Source organism: Echinococcus granulosus, assembly GCF_000524195.1.
Source record: "Echinococcus granulosus chromosome Unknown EG_S00043, whole genome shotgun sequence".
NCBI classification, from domain to species: Eukaryota; Metazoa; Platyhelminthes; class Cestoda; order Cyclophyllidea; family Taeniidae; genus Echinococcus; species Echinococcus granulosus.
Window position 1 is genome coordinate 526,160 of NW_020170423.1, and position 20,616 is coordinate 546,775.

The 20,616-nt window shown below is 42.6% G+C and overlaps 2 protein-coding genes across 2 annotated transcripts in view; one reads left to right on the forward strand and one right to left on the reverse strand. All coding sequences in view use genetic code 11, as the record gives it.

Annotated features, from left to right (window-relative positions):
- The window catches only part of EGR_05668 (hypothetical protein), a gene marked incomplete at both ends in the record, with an annotated part of 19,107 nt that extends 5,367 nt beyond the window's left edge, over positions 1 to 13,740 (reverse strand). Inside the window, one exon of the mRNA XM_024494917.1 lies at positions 13,619 to 13,740. Within this exon, the coding sequence (XP_024350714.1) occupies positions 13,619 to 13,740 (122 nt within the window). The remainder of the gene's footprint in view (positions 1 to 13,618) is intronic.
- A 730-nt stretch (positions 13,741 to 14,470) lies between these two features.
- Positions 14,471 to 17,474, forward strand: EGR_05669 (hypothetical protein; the record flags this gene model as incomplete). The annotated part of the gene is made up of 4 exons (XM_024494918.1): positions 14,471 to 14,653; positions 14,689 to 14,766; positions 14,805 to 14,846; positions 17,367 to 17,474. The coding sequence occupies 4 exons, from the start codon at positions 14,471 to 14,473 to the stop codon at positions 17,472 to 17,474; spliced, it is 411 nt and encodes a 136-aa protein (XP_024350715.1).
- Between the last annotated feature and the right edge of the window lie 3,142 nt (positions 17,475 to 20,616).

Consider the following 20,616-nt stretch of genomic DNA (forward strand, 5'->3'; position numbering starts at 1 on the left):
CTAGTTCACCAAATTCAAATACCGCTACCGTTACTACAGTGGAAAGAAGTACAATCTGGTGTGAGGTAATAAACCCCCAAAAAGTAACTGTCACTGTCAAACATTTCTGCGGTGATCGCAGCAGTCTTATTAGCATGGGCGTACTTTTACATTCCTCTTGTTTGTAAATTCAACGCAATAAAACTGACAATTTGACAGTTCATTTTTAAATTTACACTTGTTTTCTCTCCCTTAAGTCGACACTGCTTGAGTTAACGGAGCCATCTCGTCAGACCCATGATATCCCGGTTCAGCCAGGACTGGTGGAAAGGCTAGCCTACCTTCCAGGTCGGGATAAGGAAACTACCGAGGAGAATGTCTGTACTTAGTACACAAGAGTCATCTGAGTTAAGTGCGATGCTACCCCTGCTTAAATAGGGTCTTTTGGCCAAGAGTATGTCAATCTTTGAGGAGGAAGTAGTTTCAGGTTGCTCCCAATCCATTTACTGTATGGACCTCATGCTAGGAAAAGATTAGAACTAGGTTCTCTCTTGAAAGAGGGAAGAAGATGCACAGAAGTGAAGGCGTTATCATGTGTGAGACATCTATCTAACCAATCCCTAGGTGGATTAACTAGAGAGGAGCGAAGTCTTGTGGAAGTGAATGGAGGTAAGATAAATTCCTTGGATTTGTATCCCATCTACTGAATGCAATGTGCTTCTTCTAACTATGTCATAAAATTTATGCCGACATTTTTACTAAGGCGAGCTCAAATAGCTCTAACATAATTTATTTTTGGCGCCTTTGATGTTTATGGTTTTAGCTCTGCTGTGGCCTCCGAATAAACACGGTTTTAGGGGGCGGTAGCTGAGAGAGCTCCATACTACCACCTTTTAGTGCCAACTTCGTGTTTTTCCCCCCAAGATGGTCAAACTGGTCATTTCATGTCAAGGCGCCACATTGATAGACAGGAAACACCCCGGAGGAGACAGGCTGGAATTCCTCTGGGCAGAAATCGCAGATGGTGGGGAATAGGGTATTCTCCTTATCAAAATCCTGCGGCTATACCATAAGGCCAAAGAATGTCCCTATGGTAACTGCAATTATCTTAATGCTGGTGCAGAACAATGAAGTCTATTTTTAACCACCCCCTTTTGTACTTCTGAAGCTCTGATTAAGTAAAATCTTGGACCTACTCGAGTTTCCATGTCTCTGGCCTTCACATCTGTGGGTTGTAGCAATTAAAGCCAATGTTTTCAAAGTCCGCTCCACCCAGCGGAACCCGCATGGAAGGGGGGATGAGAATTTGTACTTTGGGTAGTAGTACCTTCAGGTGTATGGACTTCTACAGGCAGTGAGTAATTGCTGAAGACACTGAATTAGAGGGATTAATGTTTTCCTCCGATGAGCCATTTTATGTCATGGTGACACATGCTCAGTGGTGATTTTCCTTTTCCTTAGAGGTGGTATAACGTCACGAGTCCTCCCAAAAGCTGTCTACAGGGGCGTGGCCTATGAGTGTCCATAGGGACTTTTCGGCCGCTCCGTCAAGACGGAAGTCCAACCTAGTATGGAGGGGCGAGCCTAGGCTGTTAAATATGCACATAAACAAACATCATCCACCCGGTTCTAGTCATTAAAAAAGGGGTTCAAAATAGCCACAAACTAAAATTAGCTTTATGAGTTTCATGTTTGCCATTTTTTCCTGGAACTACTATTTTGCTGCTCTGGACCTGTTAGTTTCCTAAAAGTTTTAAAATGCCCGATAAAATCCTCAGTAAATCCATGGTAATTCAGTAAGCCTTTTTTATGAAAAAATGATCTTTTTTGTTTTGGTATTTATCAGGGTTGGGAAAAAGCGATTTGATAAACATGCCACCCAAAGGCTCATAAATGGACTCGTAGGGTTAGGACTGCCTCACTGAGGTTTGATTTGATTCGGCAAATACATAAGGTAGTGCTGTTAAGGCCATTGTAACAGCCAAAGTCTCTCCTGAAGGTGAAAGGATGCAAAAAATATTAGAGCGGAATCTGAACTGCCGACGTATAGAAGGGCTGGGGCCTACTGGGATGGCTAGGGGGCCATTCCGCTTAACCGAAGTGAAAAAGCAGAGCCCCAACTGCTCCCAAAACCAAAGCATGGAGTTGGTTAAGTAAGTAAAATGGACAAAATGCGTTGTATTTAACTGGTAGGAAGGTGGAGGAAGTGTGTCGTCTATTCGCTCTATTGACAATGTAGACAGTTCTGTAAGGAAATATTCAAGAGGATTAACGGCTACTGTCGCTTCGGTTGTCAATACCCATACTAAAAACACTGAACTGGGGTAGATTCCAAAGGTCAAAGACATTTTCAGTTCTTTTGTTAAGAATCTTCAGATACTCTCCCTTCTGCAGCGCATGCCCTTCTTCCGTCATCCTAAGGTTTATCACTCAGTAGTAGGAAACAAGGTGGTTGTCCTTTGAGTTCGGGTTCGCCATTCACTGTCACCATTACCGACTTACGGAGGGACTGAGGACTACTAGAATGGCCCAAAGGGCAGACAAAGACCTGCAGAGGTACAATGGAAGAGAATTAAGTCCCGGAGAAATCAAAAAGTAGAGTTAAATAAGCAATCAAGGCATTATATCTCAACCTAGGTCTAAAGTAGAGATTCTTAACAGCCAGAATCAAGTCTTATAACACCACCCAGCCTTTTACTTACCCTCCTCCTCGGGCTCAACGCATTGCATCAAACGGGGGCGCATTTGCCTCACTTCTGTTGGATCACATGCCAGAAGTGTTGATGCCAGTAGTCTTGATAAATGCACTTTTGTTGCCTTCTTTTTGTTCTTTAGTGTGATATATGTAAAAGCATACTGACTTGTCTTTAGTTGGCTCTGCAACGGTGGTGTCACATGTGTCTCATGAGAGTTAAACCTCACAAGTAGTAGCTCTGAAAAACCTTACCCCAAATAGCGTAAATGTCACTCCTCGTCTAGAGAAAGGCCATGGCTTTACTACCTCTTTCCACAAATTCTCTACTTCTGAATTACTTTGCATTTAACAATTCATCAGAGGCATTCTCTGGTGGAAAAATCAAACTTTTATGAACCTTATCCTTCGACTTTTTACAGTTTGAAGCTCATCGGCCACCTATTGAGTAGTATTGAGTGTATTAGCAATAAGGAGCTTTGGTGATATTCTTTCATTCAAATGGATGAAAAAGGAAGTCCTTATGTGGTATGTAAATGGTGATGCGGCCGTCTATCCCATCCCCTTCCAAGCTGCTATGCATTGCATCGTTTATATCTTTTCATTTGCAATCTTTCTTATTGCTCTGTGAAGGTTGTTCTGAGCTGGCAGACCTGAACCACGGGCAGCGGACAATACGAGGATTTTTCAGTCATTCTGACGGTCGCGCAGTACTCCACGCCTCCCACGGGTGAAGGAATTCGCGTTGTGCAACAAATCTGTGGCCTGCAACTTGAATGCCCAAATTTCTGCCTCATGAGATTTCAATAGGGAGAATACTTAATTTTGAAGGATAAATTGGGTGTCTACAAGAAAGATAAAGAATATTACTTTGACAACCCAAAGTGCTCATAATGTTTTCTCGGTTCATTTCTATGTTCTCACCAAATTACACAGCATACACAGAAGCCATTTTAGACACGCAACGACACTCTTCACTTGCCTGTATGATAGAGTCGTCGAGTAGAGCGATATAAGTGGATCCCCAGGGCACCAGTGTTTTCGCTTTAGACTCCTACTTTCGTTAATTAGCGAAACCTCCACTCCGCTAATTGACGCCCTTGTTGGAGAGGGGCATTGATCAAACCGGGTGTTATGGTTACACTGTTTCAGGTAATAGACATAGCTTTAAATAACCCACTCCATAGCGCCTAGAAACTGCTTTTAAGCAGCCCTTATTCCTGCCTAAGCTTTATAGACTGAGTGGATAACCTTTCCGTTTAACTAATCCTTAAAGGCGATTACTTTAGCCCGATGTTCGCACACACATTCCAGCCCTGTGCCACCAACCGAGGGTCGAATGGGTGGATGATTCATCACCACCTGACCTTGAAACCACAGGAACAAGTTCAACTTTCTAAGGGTAGAAAATGTCTGATTTGATTAAACACCCTACGCATACAGTCAGAGGAAGCAAATTTATGTCTGGTCAATTTTTTACCATAAAAAGGTTTTTTTTCCTTTAGTAATGTACATGTGAATTACCACCTTCCTATTTAAAATCCAGCCGTGGCTGTTTGGCAGCAAGACGGTGCGTGCATCACGAGGCTCCCACTGCTACTCCCACAGTACGTGAAACTCATTGGTGTGATTCGGTGTTTCCTTTTTTTCTCCGCCTTTCTGCCAATCTGTGCACGAGGGAAAACCGTTTTAGCAATTGAACAAATACAAATGTGTCCAGTCTTTTCTCCGACTCCCGATGTTGTTAGTGGACAGTAAATGTATGGCTAAAAGCGGTAATACCCATTGCCCGACTTAGCGGACACAATCTTTGGCGTTTTGAGCAATGAAAAGAGGTCACGACGATTCACTGGGGAAGTAGTGGCGTTCTACGGGGCAGGAATTAGCATAAAATGTCGACCTGGTGACTCAGCACTGTGTCCGTGTGTGTGAGTGATCTTGGCATTAATTTTTTTTACCTCGTCAACTTGAAGCGGCGAGGTTGCCGTTGCCGCGGTAGATGTTAACTTACACGTCCTTTTAAGGCCAAAGCTGAGTCGACTTTCCCCTCCCAACTTGAGGTCTGCCCAATCTGCTGCTTGACGCTTGAAGGATGTCCAATGGGCGAGCCATTGAACACCGACTGCGAGTATTAGATTGCTAGATAAGACTAAACTATCAAAATGAAATTACGCTGGAATGGCACTAACGCATTTTAGTTTAGGACGGAAATGTGAACTCAGTAGAGACTGTGATTAACAAACAAGACTTGGTGAAGTGAAGAAGAAGAGCCAATGGAAATTTGAGGTCATTGCCGAATCCTCCATGGGACGAGTTGTAAAGCCCTTGAGTAAAGAAGTGGAGGGAGTCATAACCTCGTCTATAAATTGAAGTTGAACCCTTCCATTAAAAATACCACTAAATCTAATAACACCTACTGCCTCTTATGGCTTGATTCTACTTCCAAAAGGGACACAAATTAATCTGTCGACAAAAAAGATTTTTTTGCACTGCCTCTAGACGGTATTTTGGAGCTCGCCCGACCCTTTTTAGTCCCCAGGACACTATCTTGATGCAGACGGATGGGGGTTTTTAAGGTATAAATAACGTCTACCTTTTCCATACTTGGTGAAAGAGATACACATACAACACGCACACACACACGTCTTACATTGCACTACTTCACTCTTTCTCACGTCGAGGAGGTGGGAATCAGGGAGGATTGCGGTGCTGTGTAACAGCGAAACTCCCATAAATAGCATCATCTCGCACTGTTCACGGCAGGAAAGTAACTCCACACCACTTTAAAAGGTAAAGTCAAGTCTAATTTCTAGCATTAGAAAGCACATAGCCCACTCAATAGAATAGCTTTTTGAAAAACTTTGATTACTCGTTTAACTCTCTGCTTTAGTCGTATGGGCAATTAAGCATCCACCTTTGTCCTTCCGCTAAAGGGGCATGGTCTCCGGGCCATACCAGTAGCCCAATCCCCAGTCCATCTGCCCCAGTATTATGTCTTCTCTCATCTTCAGGTAAGACTCTAGGCGCCACAACCGCCACTCACATCGCACACACAGTGGCTTTGCCAGTGTTTCCTTAGCTTGGGACTAGCGCATACTTTCGTCTACAACTACACTTCCAAAACAGGTTTGTCAAGAGGGATCGGTGAAGATGCAGTCAGATATTGTCCCAGTCACTGGGAAATTTGATGACTGTCGTAGTTCGCACGTGGGTATTTTCTTACAGCACCGACCACTTTGCGATGGCCGACGTGGGGAGTCGACTAGGGACAGTTCCGCGGAAGACACCTAAAAGGGCGTTTATCTAACGCCTCACTTTGGTTATGCGGGCACTTAAGGCTCGGCCATTGTAATTCCGCTGAGCAGTACGACCTCTCGGCCATGCTTTTGGTCCCTTTATCCATCTGTATGTAGGCAGCACGGCTTCTGCCTGTCTTCAGGGAAGTCCTGGGGCGACGCATTTGTTTACTGTCTCTTGTTTTTCATAAACATAGATGTCTCATGTGCAAATTAACTAATATTTTTGAAATCCACCAGCAAGAGGCGAATTAAAATGTTATTTTTTTATCAGTGATGGGAATGTAACTATCAATCATTCAACGTTTTTGCTCAGTCTGTGCCAGACTGGTCCTCCGGAGGGGTGTTTACGAGTGTGATGTTGCTACCCTCAATCGAATAGTTTTCAGTGTATTTCATATCACAATTCAAAGCCGTTTTACGTTGGCTCTTTGGAGCTATGGGTACTGGAGAAGTCAACTAAGCAGTTGATAGCACCTTTGTGGGTCGGATAGTATTTCACCCCTCCCATCAGACATTTGTGAAAAGTACAAATGATAAAATCACTTCTCAAGTTTTATACACCACCGGATTGGTTATGAGGCCATATTTATTATCTCTCTGAAGACGCTTGGAAATTGTCGGTGGCGTGCCGGCTCCTTGAGTGTGTTTGTCTAGACTGAGCAAAGCGCTGAGGCAGTAACGCAATTGACGGTTGTGGTACTTGATGTACTTAAGCACCTTAGGCTTGTAATTAAAGAAACTAGCCAGTAAATACAGAAACGCTGACGGTTTACCTACGCGCCTACCAGCCACATCACAACGTAATCATAAATACTCAGGCGTTGGAAGGAATGAACACCCATGAGCAAAGGTTGGGAAAATGAAGCAGGTGGGTTAGTCACGTTGCCCTGCGTCCTGGTCACTCCACACTCTATGGTTGCTGTGCCAACCAATCGAGTAGTCCGGTTCGAAGTAGATATGACCTGATCCAGGTGCGGTCAATCCAACACCAGTGCCTAGTTTCCAGATCAGAGGACGTAATTATGCTTAACAGGGACCAATTTATCACTACTCCAGCTTGTATGTGGATGGTGTAGGTGAGGTACTTGTAGCGACTGCTACTTTAACCTCATAAATCAGTCATGACTCCTGTGTCCTCCACAAGGGTCATATTCAAGGCAAAATTTGATTACTACGGAATGCGCAAGCACACATCTATTGAAGCCCATTCGTGCAAAGTGTTGTCAGCTATACAGTGAGACAAGGATCCACTGTGGTAAAGAAAGTGGTGTAAGACATGGATCCCCATCAAAAGTCAGCAATCAGTGTTAAGCAAGTGAGAAATATCAAGTTGTAGGTGACCTGCTCGACAGAAGTGCACTTCTTTTTGAAGGCCTTTTTTAAAATTGCATTTCAGTGGTTCCCTCGACCAATGGTAACTAATTAGGGGGAAGGAGAAAAAAAGGATAGTTCTTAGCCATTTAAGAATGGAAAATTAGGGCACTGTAAGGGCTTAAGTATACATTCTGAATGATGTATCAATTGTGTTACATGGTTTATGCATTGAACAAGGTTTTGAGCAACGCTTTAGAAATACCGCTCCCATTTTTCGCATCCTTCTGCTTACCACACGGATTCGGCATACCACACAACAGATCCACAAAGAGGACAGGCTGTGATAAAGGACTAACGTAAGTTTTTACAATTCTTTTAGCTTTCATTGGATTTTACTCTTGACAAATGAAAAGTTAAATACACCAAGGGAGAATGTTGAAGGCTTCACTTTGAAAGTGTGGCTCCCGTAACTTCCCCGAAGGCGAATGAAGGCATAATACTTGCGCTAGAGGCGGGACTACCGACATGAACTGGAGGCCATGCCGCCCAGCAGAAGTACTGAAGCGGAACCGTTGGTGTTAGGCGAAACGAAGATGAAGAGTTATACAAGCAAAGGACCAAAATAGCGAATCTACAGACAGTCGCTTTGATAGGGAGGATGTAGGGTTGTAACTTTGATTTCTATGAACCTTTTTTCAGAGGCATTACCCTCCTAACTACTACCTGGCCCGAAATATTAGAGTAGGTGGACAAACTATAGGGAAATTCACTGATGACATCCGCCCCATATCTAGTGGCATTGATAACCAGCTAGTACGTCTTTTACCCTGTACTTTAATTGGGGGAAAGTGGAGGTACAAAAAGCGGACGAATCTCTCATCACGGGGCAGATTGGTAGGCAAAGGGCACATTCGCCCGGGGGAGTGACGCATCAGTCGGTGGGTGTATGTGTGTGCCTGTGTGGAAGCCTGTGCCCTCCAAGAGGTCGTCATTTACGCGGTCAGCGTTTGTACACTCTAGCACACACGCACGCACTGACCTCAGACGCGTGTACGCAGGAGCGTGGTACTGGGGCCTGCAAGCACTGCGTTGTGCCACGTGGTCGTGTCAGTGACTTGATTCAGTCTGCCCACAAATTCACCTTTAAAAATAAGAAAATGTCCAGACCGTTAGACATTTCTCCCAAGCATGCATAGCCTCTGGATTTGGGGGAGTCAGAGGTCTTGGAACCATATATGGCAATTGTAAGGTCATGCTTAACAGTACTGTCTGAATAGCACCAAAGGCGAGGCATTAACTTTAAAATATCAAAAAGAACACAGTCAGCGAGGTGCTAGACACTAGAGAGACTGAAAGCACCACGCGGGATTTTACACGCCTCATGATGCTTGGAGGAATGAAGTGGATAGGGTCAAGGTGCACTCCTTTTGTTGGAGAATGGCTAAGATGTGCCCCAATAAAACGTAAAAAAGACAGTGAGATTAGACAACTGGGAAGTTGCATATAATTAAGAGGTAGAAAGTAGATGGTTTCCTCATTATTGGTGAAATCACTCATCCATGATTTTGCGGATGAATGGTTAGAGGAGGAGGCTTTCTCCATAACCGCATCTTTACATCAACCTAGCCCTTTTTAACCCTCTCTGCTTAAATTCGGCTCTGAATTATCCAGTCTGTGGAAGTTCTATTAATAGAATCAGTGTGTAATTGGTTAATTCCTACATCACAAAAAACTGGCTCAAGAACCTTTACTCTAACCTGGGATATTTCTTTCCCCAGCCAATCAAAGCTACCTGTAATACAGTTTGGTGTGCTTTGCCGGTGTGATTTAACAACCGCGAGTACAGTCACCCATAAACAGGCAAACACGCTCGCCTACGTGGTCTCCTTCACTGAGCCCTACCAGAGGTCACCAAGGGAGGATGCACGCACCCACAGAAAAAAACGACGGCATCTGCGTCATTCGAAGGTCATCGCCCTACTGCCAAGTAAGTATCCACCACATCTGGAATGGAGTGATCGTATTTCTGCCCGTGAGACACCTGCTAAATGGGATTTTGGTTTCCTACACCACGTGTGGGACCTGAGTTAGCCCTGCAGTCTCCAGACTGGTGATGTGTTCTTCACCAGACTTAGTAAACCCTTGTAGTTGGTAGCAGAATTCACGGGTAGTGAGAGTGTTGGGGTGAAAAAAAAGACAGACTAATAGGAGTGGATGAGGTGAAGGTCTGGCCCATTCATTCATTCAGCTCGGGTTTATCGTTGACGATGCCACTTGTGCAGCCCTGGCTTTGAAGTTATCCGCAGTTGTAGATCCACAGAGCCTGAAATTCTTTCGAGACGCCTTTGACCCATATGTCAGTTATTCTGTGACACAAGATCCGATAGAACAAGACCAATCAGCACATCTTTTTGCTCATTTGTGGCCGTGAGTGGATATTACTTTAACTTCCTACCTTAGCGAGCCGTGCCTGTATTGAACTCTTAGTGCGTTTTGCAGACCATGGTGCAGACATGCAAGCCTCCGACTAGCAGCAGCAAGAATATTCTCTGCGACTACTCAAAAAAACTGCCTTGTCAAGGGCGTGTCTATATGCATACACATACACACACACAAATGACTCGTTTGAAGCCGTTCTCTAATCGAAGCATTCACTATTAACCAGTTGACAGTACATTTTGAGGTCCTCAGAGGAGTTAGTACGGCCTCACGACCAGATTGGGATGACATGCAATAGAGTGGATGGAAAGGTGAATGCGCCACTAGCCAATTCCTTAATAATTCAAAGGACGGAGACTAAGGAGGAGACGGCTGATGGGAGAGACGCAGGTTTATTGCAGAATCAGTCACACTCTGTAGAAGTGAATGAAAGCATGTTTAGCCAAAAAAAAAATCGGAAATGCTTCAGTGACTGTAATATGTCTGGTGGTAGGTGGAAATTGAGCCCAGTGTCCGTTATTAATAGTCGGAGCTCACGTCATCGTACATGGGCGAATCCGAACACAGAATCCCCTAAACTCAACGAAGATGTCGGGCGGCAATGGTCTTGCCCTCAAAGGCGTGTGGTCATAATCAAAGTTACCTGCCAACGTGGGCGTGAAACCCCAACTCTTGGTCACCCATTAGCAAACCCAACCCTAAGCTCCATGTGTTCGAAGGATGTTAGGACACTCAGGTGTCGATTAACCACTCACCAGTCGCTAAAAGTTAGGATGGCATCAACAGCTTGCAGTTGGTAGAGCATTCTAATGATCCAGATCCTGATTCTGATCACGCCTCTGTACACCTGGTCGGAACACAACCTGACGAATTTGCTTGCGGGACGAATCTCCAGTTTGGCAGGAGGGACGATGAACTTTGGATAAGCTGCCATTTAAAGTAAAATATTTTCCACTGGAAAAAAGGAGGAGCATTAAAGTTCCAATCCCCGATTCTTAATCCACCTTTCATATTTAATAACTATTTCCTATCCGCTTTTCCCACATCCTCAGGCCTGAAGGATCATCAAAACGGTGCACTGTGTCAAGTTTTTTGCGCAAATTGATGGATCTGGCACTCGAATCAGGATACGTGACCTCTGTCTGGCACCCCTTCCCCTCGCCTTGCAGTCCAGCCATCATGGGCACGGGAGTGGGCCAACAAAGCGGACGTTTGGAGCAACATAAAAATTCAATTCTGTTTAACAGCTTAACTTGAATTCCAGATGGCTTGCTACCTAATAAACGGCTATAGACATACGAGCTGGATTCCGTAGTTAAACATGGGTATCATCAGCACCTGCACTATTGGTGATGGGGATTAGTGATGAGTTGAATGATGATGAATTGAGTGAGGTGCATTGTTATCCATCAGAGCTGTGACTCATGCAGTATTTAGTTAACCCGATCAGATAGATCATTTATAAATTGTCGCAAATTTATCCTCATATTTTCATTCGCAGAAATTAGAAGAAATATCTCTAATTTTTAGCAGAGAAGTATGAACTTTTGGGGATGGGGCTTACCATTAGACGACTGAAATCCTGTTACAAGAGGGAAGCAAATGATATCATCTATCCAAGTGCCTAATTCCTTTGATGTAAATGGCAAACCTTTGCATTTTAGTGCAGTTTTTTTTCACTTCGCTGTGCTGTACATAATCTGCACTGGAGATACGCCATTGCCTGAAAAGCCATGACAGGTTAATCTGTGCACATGTTTTGGCATGATTCGCATAGTCAGACATCGTAAATGCTGATCGACGTGGATAAATAATTTATTTCGAGATCACCAATGCAAGTGTAGAGTCGCATTTACCGTGGTCGTGGGCGGTGAATGGAGCATCTGCAAAATTTTGGACGCTTGCTCACCATCAATTTCATTTCCGTGGGCTATTTGTGGAAAAAGCTACAACACGTCCGATGAAATCGCACTGCCTACTTCCCTTCTTCGCTGCCCATACGATAACTTATTTATGCGTGTGTTTCTCTACCTCGTTGATTATCATTTTAATGCAGTGCGAGTGGCTCAGTAAAGTGGTCTTGCTAGTGCTGTGGTGAAAGGCCAATCGAAGCGACATTACGATGCAATTCTTTCTTAACTTTCTGCTTACTAATGACACGGAGAGCTAAAAGCAGATTAGGTGTAGCCCTACGCTCTAATGCAGGGACCAAAATTTGCCCACCAATATTTAATGAAAAATCTTTTAAATAAGTACCGGTCACGTGCCTTAGAGTGAAATTACATTACAGAGCTAACTTCGGAAACAACACATCAGAATGAGAACTTGAAAATACCATTCCTTTGATTGTTCAGAATCAAATTTGATGGATAGACAATAGGAATCTAACATTAAATAGATAGATTTTGAAGAGAATAATTCTGAAAAGACCGTCTTAACATAAAAGAAGACGTAGAACTCATTTGAAACTTGGGCACAACTTGTGGGGCCATGTAAACACAAGACAGTTGATTCAAAGACAGCACTACCTTATAATTTTAGCTCTAGAAATGAGTCTTTTCACAACTAAATAGCATCTGGTAGAGGGAAAGGATGTGAGAAAACAATCAGCGGAGCCAAAAACGTTGAGTTTTTGGACAAATTAAACACACACTAATCAAAAATTTGATTTCGCGAATGTATGGTTGAAAAATAAGGGCAGCGTTTGCAGTATGCGAAATCTTTTGCTTTAAAGAAGTTTGAGGGAGAAGTGGATGCCGCTAAACACTACTTCACCGAGTAAACTGCAGAGGAAACCACAGGAACACAGAAGTTAATTTAAAATATTTTTAGAGAGCATCCTCACTTTGATCCCTATAAGATTCCGCATTTAAATCATGCATTACCTGAGATATAAGCGGCTCTCATTATCCATTTTTAGTTGGAAATGTAAAAACTAGTAAAAATTTCTCCGCTGCAAAGTTTTCTTGGAATTGTGAAACACCGTAAACTATCTATAAACCAGATCTGGCAATTTAATAAGTCCATGAGTTTCCCGGCTGTTTGCTTTGTTTCTTTCTGCGACTCTCAAAAAAACACGACCTACGCATCCACGAGAGCCATATTTGGGACAAAATCACATGCGGCGTGGCCTGATTAACCACAGCTGCGGGTCAGTCGAGCATGAACTTTAGTGACCGCAGAGGTATCGCAACACTGGGTTAGGAGGGAGCAGTCAGGCCACAGTCGGTCCTGCTGTACAAACAATGGCGGTTTGGTGGTCTACGCGGTCGTTTCATTAACAGGCTGAAGGAGACATATTGGTATCAGATTGGAATAAAACAAAACGGTAATTAGGAAGGTAAATGCTGAAAAGACGACAAACTGGGTGTCACATTTATCCAAAAAATATAACAGTTATGAACGGGTTTGGAATAAATAACATAAAATTTTCCTCGATTCAACATTTGAGCAATCCTTAACAAGCCCAGCCAGAGGCTCAATCTAATATGGTAATGTTGCATGAACCCACCTACCGACGCGAATATAATCAAACAAGGTTTTGTATAATCTTGACGGTTTTATAGGCAGTTGGATAATTAAAATATGCTACGAGGATGTGAGATAATAAACCACGCTACTTATGTTGCTTTCTACCTTATTGAGTAACTCTTTTCGAGTTTTCAGAATAAATATTGGTAGCTTTTGAATTTATCAATTCAAAGTGTGCATGAATAACAGGTTTTCGTAAAACAAGAGTGTTCGTGGCGCATGGCTGTTGACAGGTGTTTAGGGTCCCGATATGCCTTTGTCGTTATGCCAAAGAAAGAATAAACACTGAAGTTTTGTTGGTTAGGCTAGGTTTTTCTTAGACCGTGGGATTCTGTTCACGTAACATTAGATATAAACAACTAACATGCTGCAATGCTTGTTTTGTTTAAATGCACTTTCAAGTCTAGTAGCGTTCAAGGACACAAATCCTGGGGCTGGATGATCGTCGGAAATCGCTGGGGCAGGGATCAATGATGAAACTCCCATTATAATAAGTTGTTTGTTTGGTTAACCCCTGGCCTTGGCAAAGGGCCAAATTGTGTATTAGCCATTGTATCTTCACCAAATGGGGCGGGCTCTACGCCTTGTCAGTGGCTCCTGGTCCTGGTTTAACGTAAATTTATATATTTCGTCAGAGTATTATGGCATAATCCATCTTCAGGGAAGCCACGGGACTCTACACCAGGCGTGTTCACCACTAACAAACACGAAAGTATAATCTGTTAGTCAACTAATTCTGCATTTTGCAAATTAACTTTTTAAACTTCGGACCAATCAGCGCAAATACACTAATTTCTAAGGTAAGACATGCCCATCAATTTAGTAGAAGCTAGAAAAAGCAATCCAGTAAGTGTTGTTCGAATGGAACTCTACTTATTTCATTCATTATTTTGTGTATTTTTAGGATACACTTCAAGTAACGAGACATCAAAATATGAGAATAATATGATGTTCCTTCCTTTAAATATCCAACAATAAACTCAGACAAATTGTTAGGCCTGCACTGTTTCGCACTATATCTCAAGGTTTTAAGCCAATAATTATGGCAAAACGTTATGTTCACAAAGTAATTTTTTCTGATTTTTGAGATACAGTGCTTAACCTTTACTGAGTTTAAGTAGTCCATTTTTTAAGTTATTTGACCTCTAGGAACACAAAACACCCAATCACCGCTGCACATTTTCGCGAGAGTTTAACAATTTTGTTAACTATTCCCATGTCTGGAAAGCACGAAATTACACCAAAGGTTAACTTTCCTGATATCGTTGAAGACGAAACCCCGACACACAAAAGGCACTTGACAGCCCGTTATGATAAAAAGACTCGGAGGTTGATGAGAGAGAAACTGAATTTGGAGGACTTTATATATGCAGAGTTAAGAAAAGTGTACCTAAGGGATGTACGTCACAATTCCTTTTATTTGAATAAATGTAGGATGACGAATGGGACTGCGAAATGGATGTGGATCAACTTATTCGCCTAAACGAAAGTGGACGGAAAGCCTACATAGAGGTAACTTTTGAGTTCCACCCAAATTTGTGTGCATTCAGGAACGACTCTTGAACGCCCCTTCGTCCGAAGATGTCAAACAAGTAAGCAGTACCTTGCTGTACTTTGAATGCCCTTGTTTTATCATTCATAATTTATGCATATCTAAACGCAAAGAGTTTTTCACATTCCATATGAACATTTCTGAGTTTTTTGTTCTGCAATCAGTGCCGTATAATGCAAATTTTTTGTGAAATCCCGGTATTTTCGACTGACACCAATAATAAACTAATGTTTGGCCTAAATGGCTCTATGAGTCCATTGATGTCATTCAGGGTTGTTATTAAAACTGCTTTGTTTGACATTTTATTTTCAAAACTGGTATATGGAGATCATTTTATTTGAGTGAGGTTGGTTACCCTAATAACCCCATTCTTCCGACGTAGTCACTCGCATGCTGTCTGTCGTAAATAAACATGGGCAACCCTTTTTATCAAGCATGTTTTCATGGTAAAATTTGTTGGATTTAATTATCTATATTCTAACGGGTTATGCTTCATTTAGAGTTACAACAATTTTATGCATGCAAAAAATTTTGCCAGTCTTATATGAACAAATGTGACAATATTTTATAGGAAGTTTAATGTAATTAAATACTTAATGTTTTTAATGGGGATGTCACGTTACTGTGATATCCCAAAGTTCCTGGAAGATCTGCTGTCTTGCCTACAGCTGACAAGGTGTAACGGTCTGAAAAGAAAAGACTCGCCTATCTAGGTTCACAGTGATGTGACTTTGGCCGACTTAGTGGAGTTACGCTAGATTTGCAATTTTTGCTTTAGGAGACGTTTGAAAATATTTAAAAAAACTTTTCCTAGAACACCTACTGAAATTTTTATTCGTCGAGTGCTAGCTAAAACTTGGTCTTACAAAAGATTCCAAGTGTGGTAGTGAGCCTTGCAAAAAATGTCCCGATTACCCAAATACGCCGAAGCCTGTATTTGCACACACCTACTTTGCGACCAGAGTGATGAATAAGCAAAGTTTCACATTTCAAGCATAAATGACATAGTTTCGAAAAGCCGGCCAGGTCAGAACATTGAGTTATTATCCGACTAGATTTCATACAGTTTTGTGTAGCTGACCCATTTTCTCTGAACTCAGAGATGCACGGCTCGCTACGTTAAGTAGATGCTGAAAATCTAGTAATTGGCTTGAAGTGACTGTAGAATACAAATTCGCCTGGTTCCAATTGTTCTGAACGTGCGGAAAACCAATTTCATGTGTGCAACTGATACGGTAGGCGGCTTTCCTACCTTACCTCACTCACTCTGAACTTCATGCCTCAAATAAACCTAAAGCTTCAGTTCTGGCCTTTAAACCAAGGTGCTGGCTCCACTTTTATAGGTGGCAATCTCGGAAGCATTTGGAGCACAGAGAATCTGATTCACATTGGATGGTTGCCCGGCATTTAACGGCCCTTTTGGGTTATTTTAACCGTTCTTTTAAAGTAGTTTAGTATCATTACCTAATTCTCTTGATTTGATTACTTTGACAAGTCCTTGACTGTGTAGCAAACATGTCATCCCAATCTGTTCGCAGAAATAGAAAATAGGAAAGTCTTAATCACTAAAGGCAGTAAGACATGGATAAAGTAACTTTTCTTGTTTGTGGGATGAAAGAGGAGCAATCGCTGTCACCGAATGAGTGCCAGAAACAAAATTCGCTTCCATTTTAATTATGGAAATTACTACTCCTGGGAGTCATCGCATTAAGGCTATCCGTGGAATTAATTCTTGTTTGGTATTGCACACAGAGTTTCTTTTCACAACTTAACTTAGAGGTAGTAGACTTAGTTACAGTTCTTCGGTGACTTTTTCTTTCTTTCCACGCTGACTTGTCCTCCTAGCGGAAGTGTTGGACCTGTTGCCAACCGAGACCAAACAGCTCATCCCCAACCATGGATAATGGGATAGAACGCAAGGTAGATTCCTTTCTAGCGGTTATTAAGAAGCCAAATAGAGTCTCTTTGGGAGAATTCTGAGTGTCAGAGTTTCTTAAGTGCAATTAAGGATGAATAAAAGGCAGCAGCTAAACTACTAGTGTATGGGCCAAGATGTGTTTCCACTGCATTTCCGAACCTAAAGCAGTCACTGTTTATTTTTGCTTCTCCGAAGATAGTTAGACCAACTCTGACAGTGTTTCACTTCCGGTTTCGATGTCTAATGCGCATCTGATAAACTCCCCAAGCATTCTCCAAGACCTTTGTAGGAACCAGTGAGGAAGGAGGCAGGGTCACGTGCTCATTGCCTCATTTTCATGGGGAAGGGTAATGGCAACACGTGCTTTTCCCAACGGTGATGCCATTAATTTCAACGTTTAAAACTTTTTGTTTTTTTCAAAACGGTCTACCAACCCCTCTGGACTGCCTTTCTCTGCATTTAAAGTGTTGATTTCAGGTGTTTGCGTTCATATTATTAAGATGATATGATGCATTGGGTGGGATAAATTTACTACCCTAAGGTGTGTTTTTCTTGCCCTCTATATATAAACAAAAGTGTCATCATCTACTCCCACTACTGTTTCGAATCATGATCAACAGGTCCACTTCATATCCTGACTAGCTGAGGATGGGTGATGGGGATCTAACCCTGATTGGTGGGTTGAGACTGCAGCTCCTTTTCGATCCCATCAGTGACCCCTTTAATGCCTTAAACCACACCTTTTCGTGACTCACTTGAGGTGATTAAAAAACTTGAGTGGGTTGATTAAATTCATTTACCCTCTGTTGGTGCAGATTTTCTCATTAAAGGAGGAAGAAATCAAAATGGGTGGGACCTATCATTAGATGGATGAATGGTTCTTTTCCTGTAGGAATAGTAATCACAAATTATTTGTAGAAAATCCAATTTTCGTATTTAATTCCGCTCTGCCTACTTAATTAGGAGTTCATATTCAATCAGGTCATTTCACTGCAGAAAAGGTCCCACTTCACTTGTAGATCTAAAATGCCATTCCAAATAACCCTTTTGAATTATCATAGTGGAGTAGAGCTGAGTTAAATGAACTAGTTGGTTCAGAAAAAAATCAGGAATTCGTGGCAAATCCTAAATAATAAAGCCTAAGATCTGGCTAAAAGTGCCGCTTGGGTAGGGAGGGGGGTGGACGGGGTGACTTCCATCCTCGGCCCTCTAAGCTGACTGAGCCCACAGAAGATTATAGCTATGAAGTAAAAAGGTGGATGCCCCCACGCAAACAATTTCTCCAACTAAATGTTCAGCCCTGTACTTTCACACCTAAGTGCTTGTAAAGGATAAAAGTTTAAAAATTACTATAGAAAATGTAAAAGTGCAGCCCTCTGCGGTGCAACGAAGTAACTGAGGCTCAAGGTCATGATTTCTTGCCGAAGGCAACCAAACTAAATGCGCAATTATTTGTTCTTTGGTCGCTACGGTAGGTTTTTGCTAACCTCTTTTCCATTCCTTTGCCATCATTTTCTTGTTTAACTATTTCCTACACTCATCTTGGCTGCCTCGGGCGTCAGTAGTCCCCCAGCAAGAACTCAGGGCTTTAGCAAGCCTTCATATGATTTTGCTTGTCTGGTTGGTGACAAAAGGGGTGGAGTTAGACATCCAGTGATTGGGGGGCACATTTGTACACTCTTCCCATGTCATGTGAGAAAACTATGCAATACCATGCTCCTTGTACTTCTATACCGGGATAAATCATGTCCCATGACGTTAGCTTTCAAATACTGTGCATGTAACTGTTAAAACGACTGTATTTTATAGTGAGTGCGCTAAAAAGGGAGAAAATGTACAATTTATCACCGTCATCAGCCTTGTAAATCCAGATTTGCTGTTTTGATTTTGGCCCTTCGTGGAATTCCTGACAACATGTCAGTTTCCTTTTCACTTACAACGGTATCAGATACCTTTTCCCCCTCCCGCCCCAGAGTGAACTTTTTCCTGTCAAGGAGTGGTCATGAAGTACTTTGGTGATGAAAGTGGCTAACGAAATGCAAGGACAATCTTTGATGCGGCGTATGCAGTGGAGGATGTTGATGGTAAACCAACACTCCGCTATACAGGTTTAATTGTCAGGTTGACATGTCCTGAAGCGCTTGATTTGAGTGAGGGAAACGGACAGTCCTGCTGAAAAATTCACTAACTGAGAGGAGTGCTAGTACAATGAGAAGATGCTACCTGATTTCAGTAGTATATCCAATCAGGTGACCATTTTCCTCTAAAGTACTCATTTATTTACAATTCTTTTACAAATTGACGTTGCTTAGCGATTTTTTGGCACAAAATCTCACTACGCATTGTTTTCGGCATTGTACTCCTCTTCAGTGGTGCTACCCTTTTCCAAACAATGCGCAAATCAGTTGAGTGATAGATTGCTATCATTCATATACCTGAAATAAGTACCTAAATAACAAATTCCCCTCTCTACTTACCTTATGCAACTTTTTAATTTTCGCATTTTCGGCGCATGACAGTATGCAGGTAGTGCAGCTACTAGTCTGGTTAGTTTGGTAGACGCTAAAACAGATCGTTTTGGCTGCGTAAAAACAATCCGTAAGGCTCACTCTGAAGTGACGAGATTTATCGTGAACCCAATGCTCCTATCATTGTGGCAACTATAGAAGAGTGCGGCAAGCTGGGAGCGAGCAAATTTCCCGACGAAAGTAAGATGAATTTTATCCCTAAGGCGCAGAATTTAATTGCCCCGCTTCTCCCCTCTGCCCAGGAGGCAGAATGAATCACTCGCCTAGGTCATGCAGTACCCTGTCTGGAGTCGTTGCTCACGCCTGGACAGCAGCAAGTCTGGCGAATTTCGTGTCTCCCTGAAGTGCTCTGCATTAGCGAGCGCCTACGTGACCTTCCGTGTGTGTGTGTGTGTGTGGCATAAACACACCTGGAAGGAAGCAAGATTCGCGAGCCTCTGTGGTGTGCACACACAAAACTCACTTCGGAGTTACAAATTATACTATGAATTCAATGCTGCCATCTATGCGTAACCATAGAAGGGTACGAATTTCCTGCCCCGAACCTTTCCCGCCCACTTGCCCGGGTCATGCAGTACCCTGTCTGCAGCCCTTTCTCACACCTAGACAGCAGACAGTGGCAGTTGTGGCGGATTTTGCTGTCATTTAAAGTGTTTCACACTGGCGCGAACCTGCGTGATCTTGAGGGTGTGTGTAAGGCATAAACAGATCCTGGTGTGTGCACACATGCACAACCACGCACAAATGTGTACGGGGTGATAATTGATGGATGGATAGCTGACTTCGATTGCAACCTATTCCGTGCCTGCTGTGGAAGCGTCGCCGAAACAATACCGGCTGCCGGTGTGCTGTCCCTCCTTACTGCGTAGGATAAGAGAAGGGCACGCGACGGCTTTAATTTGTGTCGTTTTGGAACAATAAAAGTTTGTTTTTTGAAGTGAGCGTTGGTGGGAGAACGAAAGTGCAAAATTTTGTTGAAATAGGCCAATAAAAACCACTTTTGGCCTGTAAAACCTAATAACGCAAGTTCAACTCTCTTGCCGCAGTGATCCGCCTCAAGAGGTCATGCATGCGCGTATCAGAGAAATTTTTAAAACCTGGAGGGATTAAAGGCTATAAAACACGACGTGATTGACTCTGCATCCAAACAAGACATATTTTATGATGGCATTTTATAGTCAAAAATAAGAAGAGATGAGGCGGTCCTTTTAGAACAGGCAATCCCATTACTTCAGGTCACCGCCATCTGATGTCTGTAAGGAAGGGATCCTTAAATCCTCCCCATTTGGCAATAAATTTGCCTGCTTGTACTTTAGACGAGATAATAAAACTCAAATTTTAATGACCGGGTGTCTTAACTTATT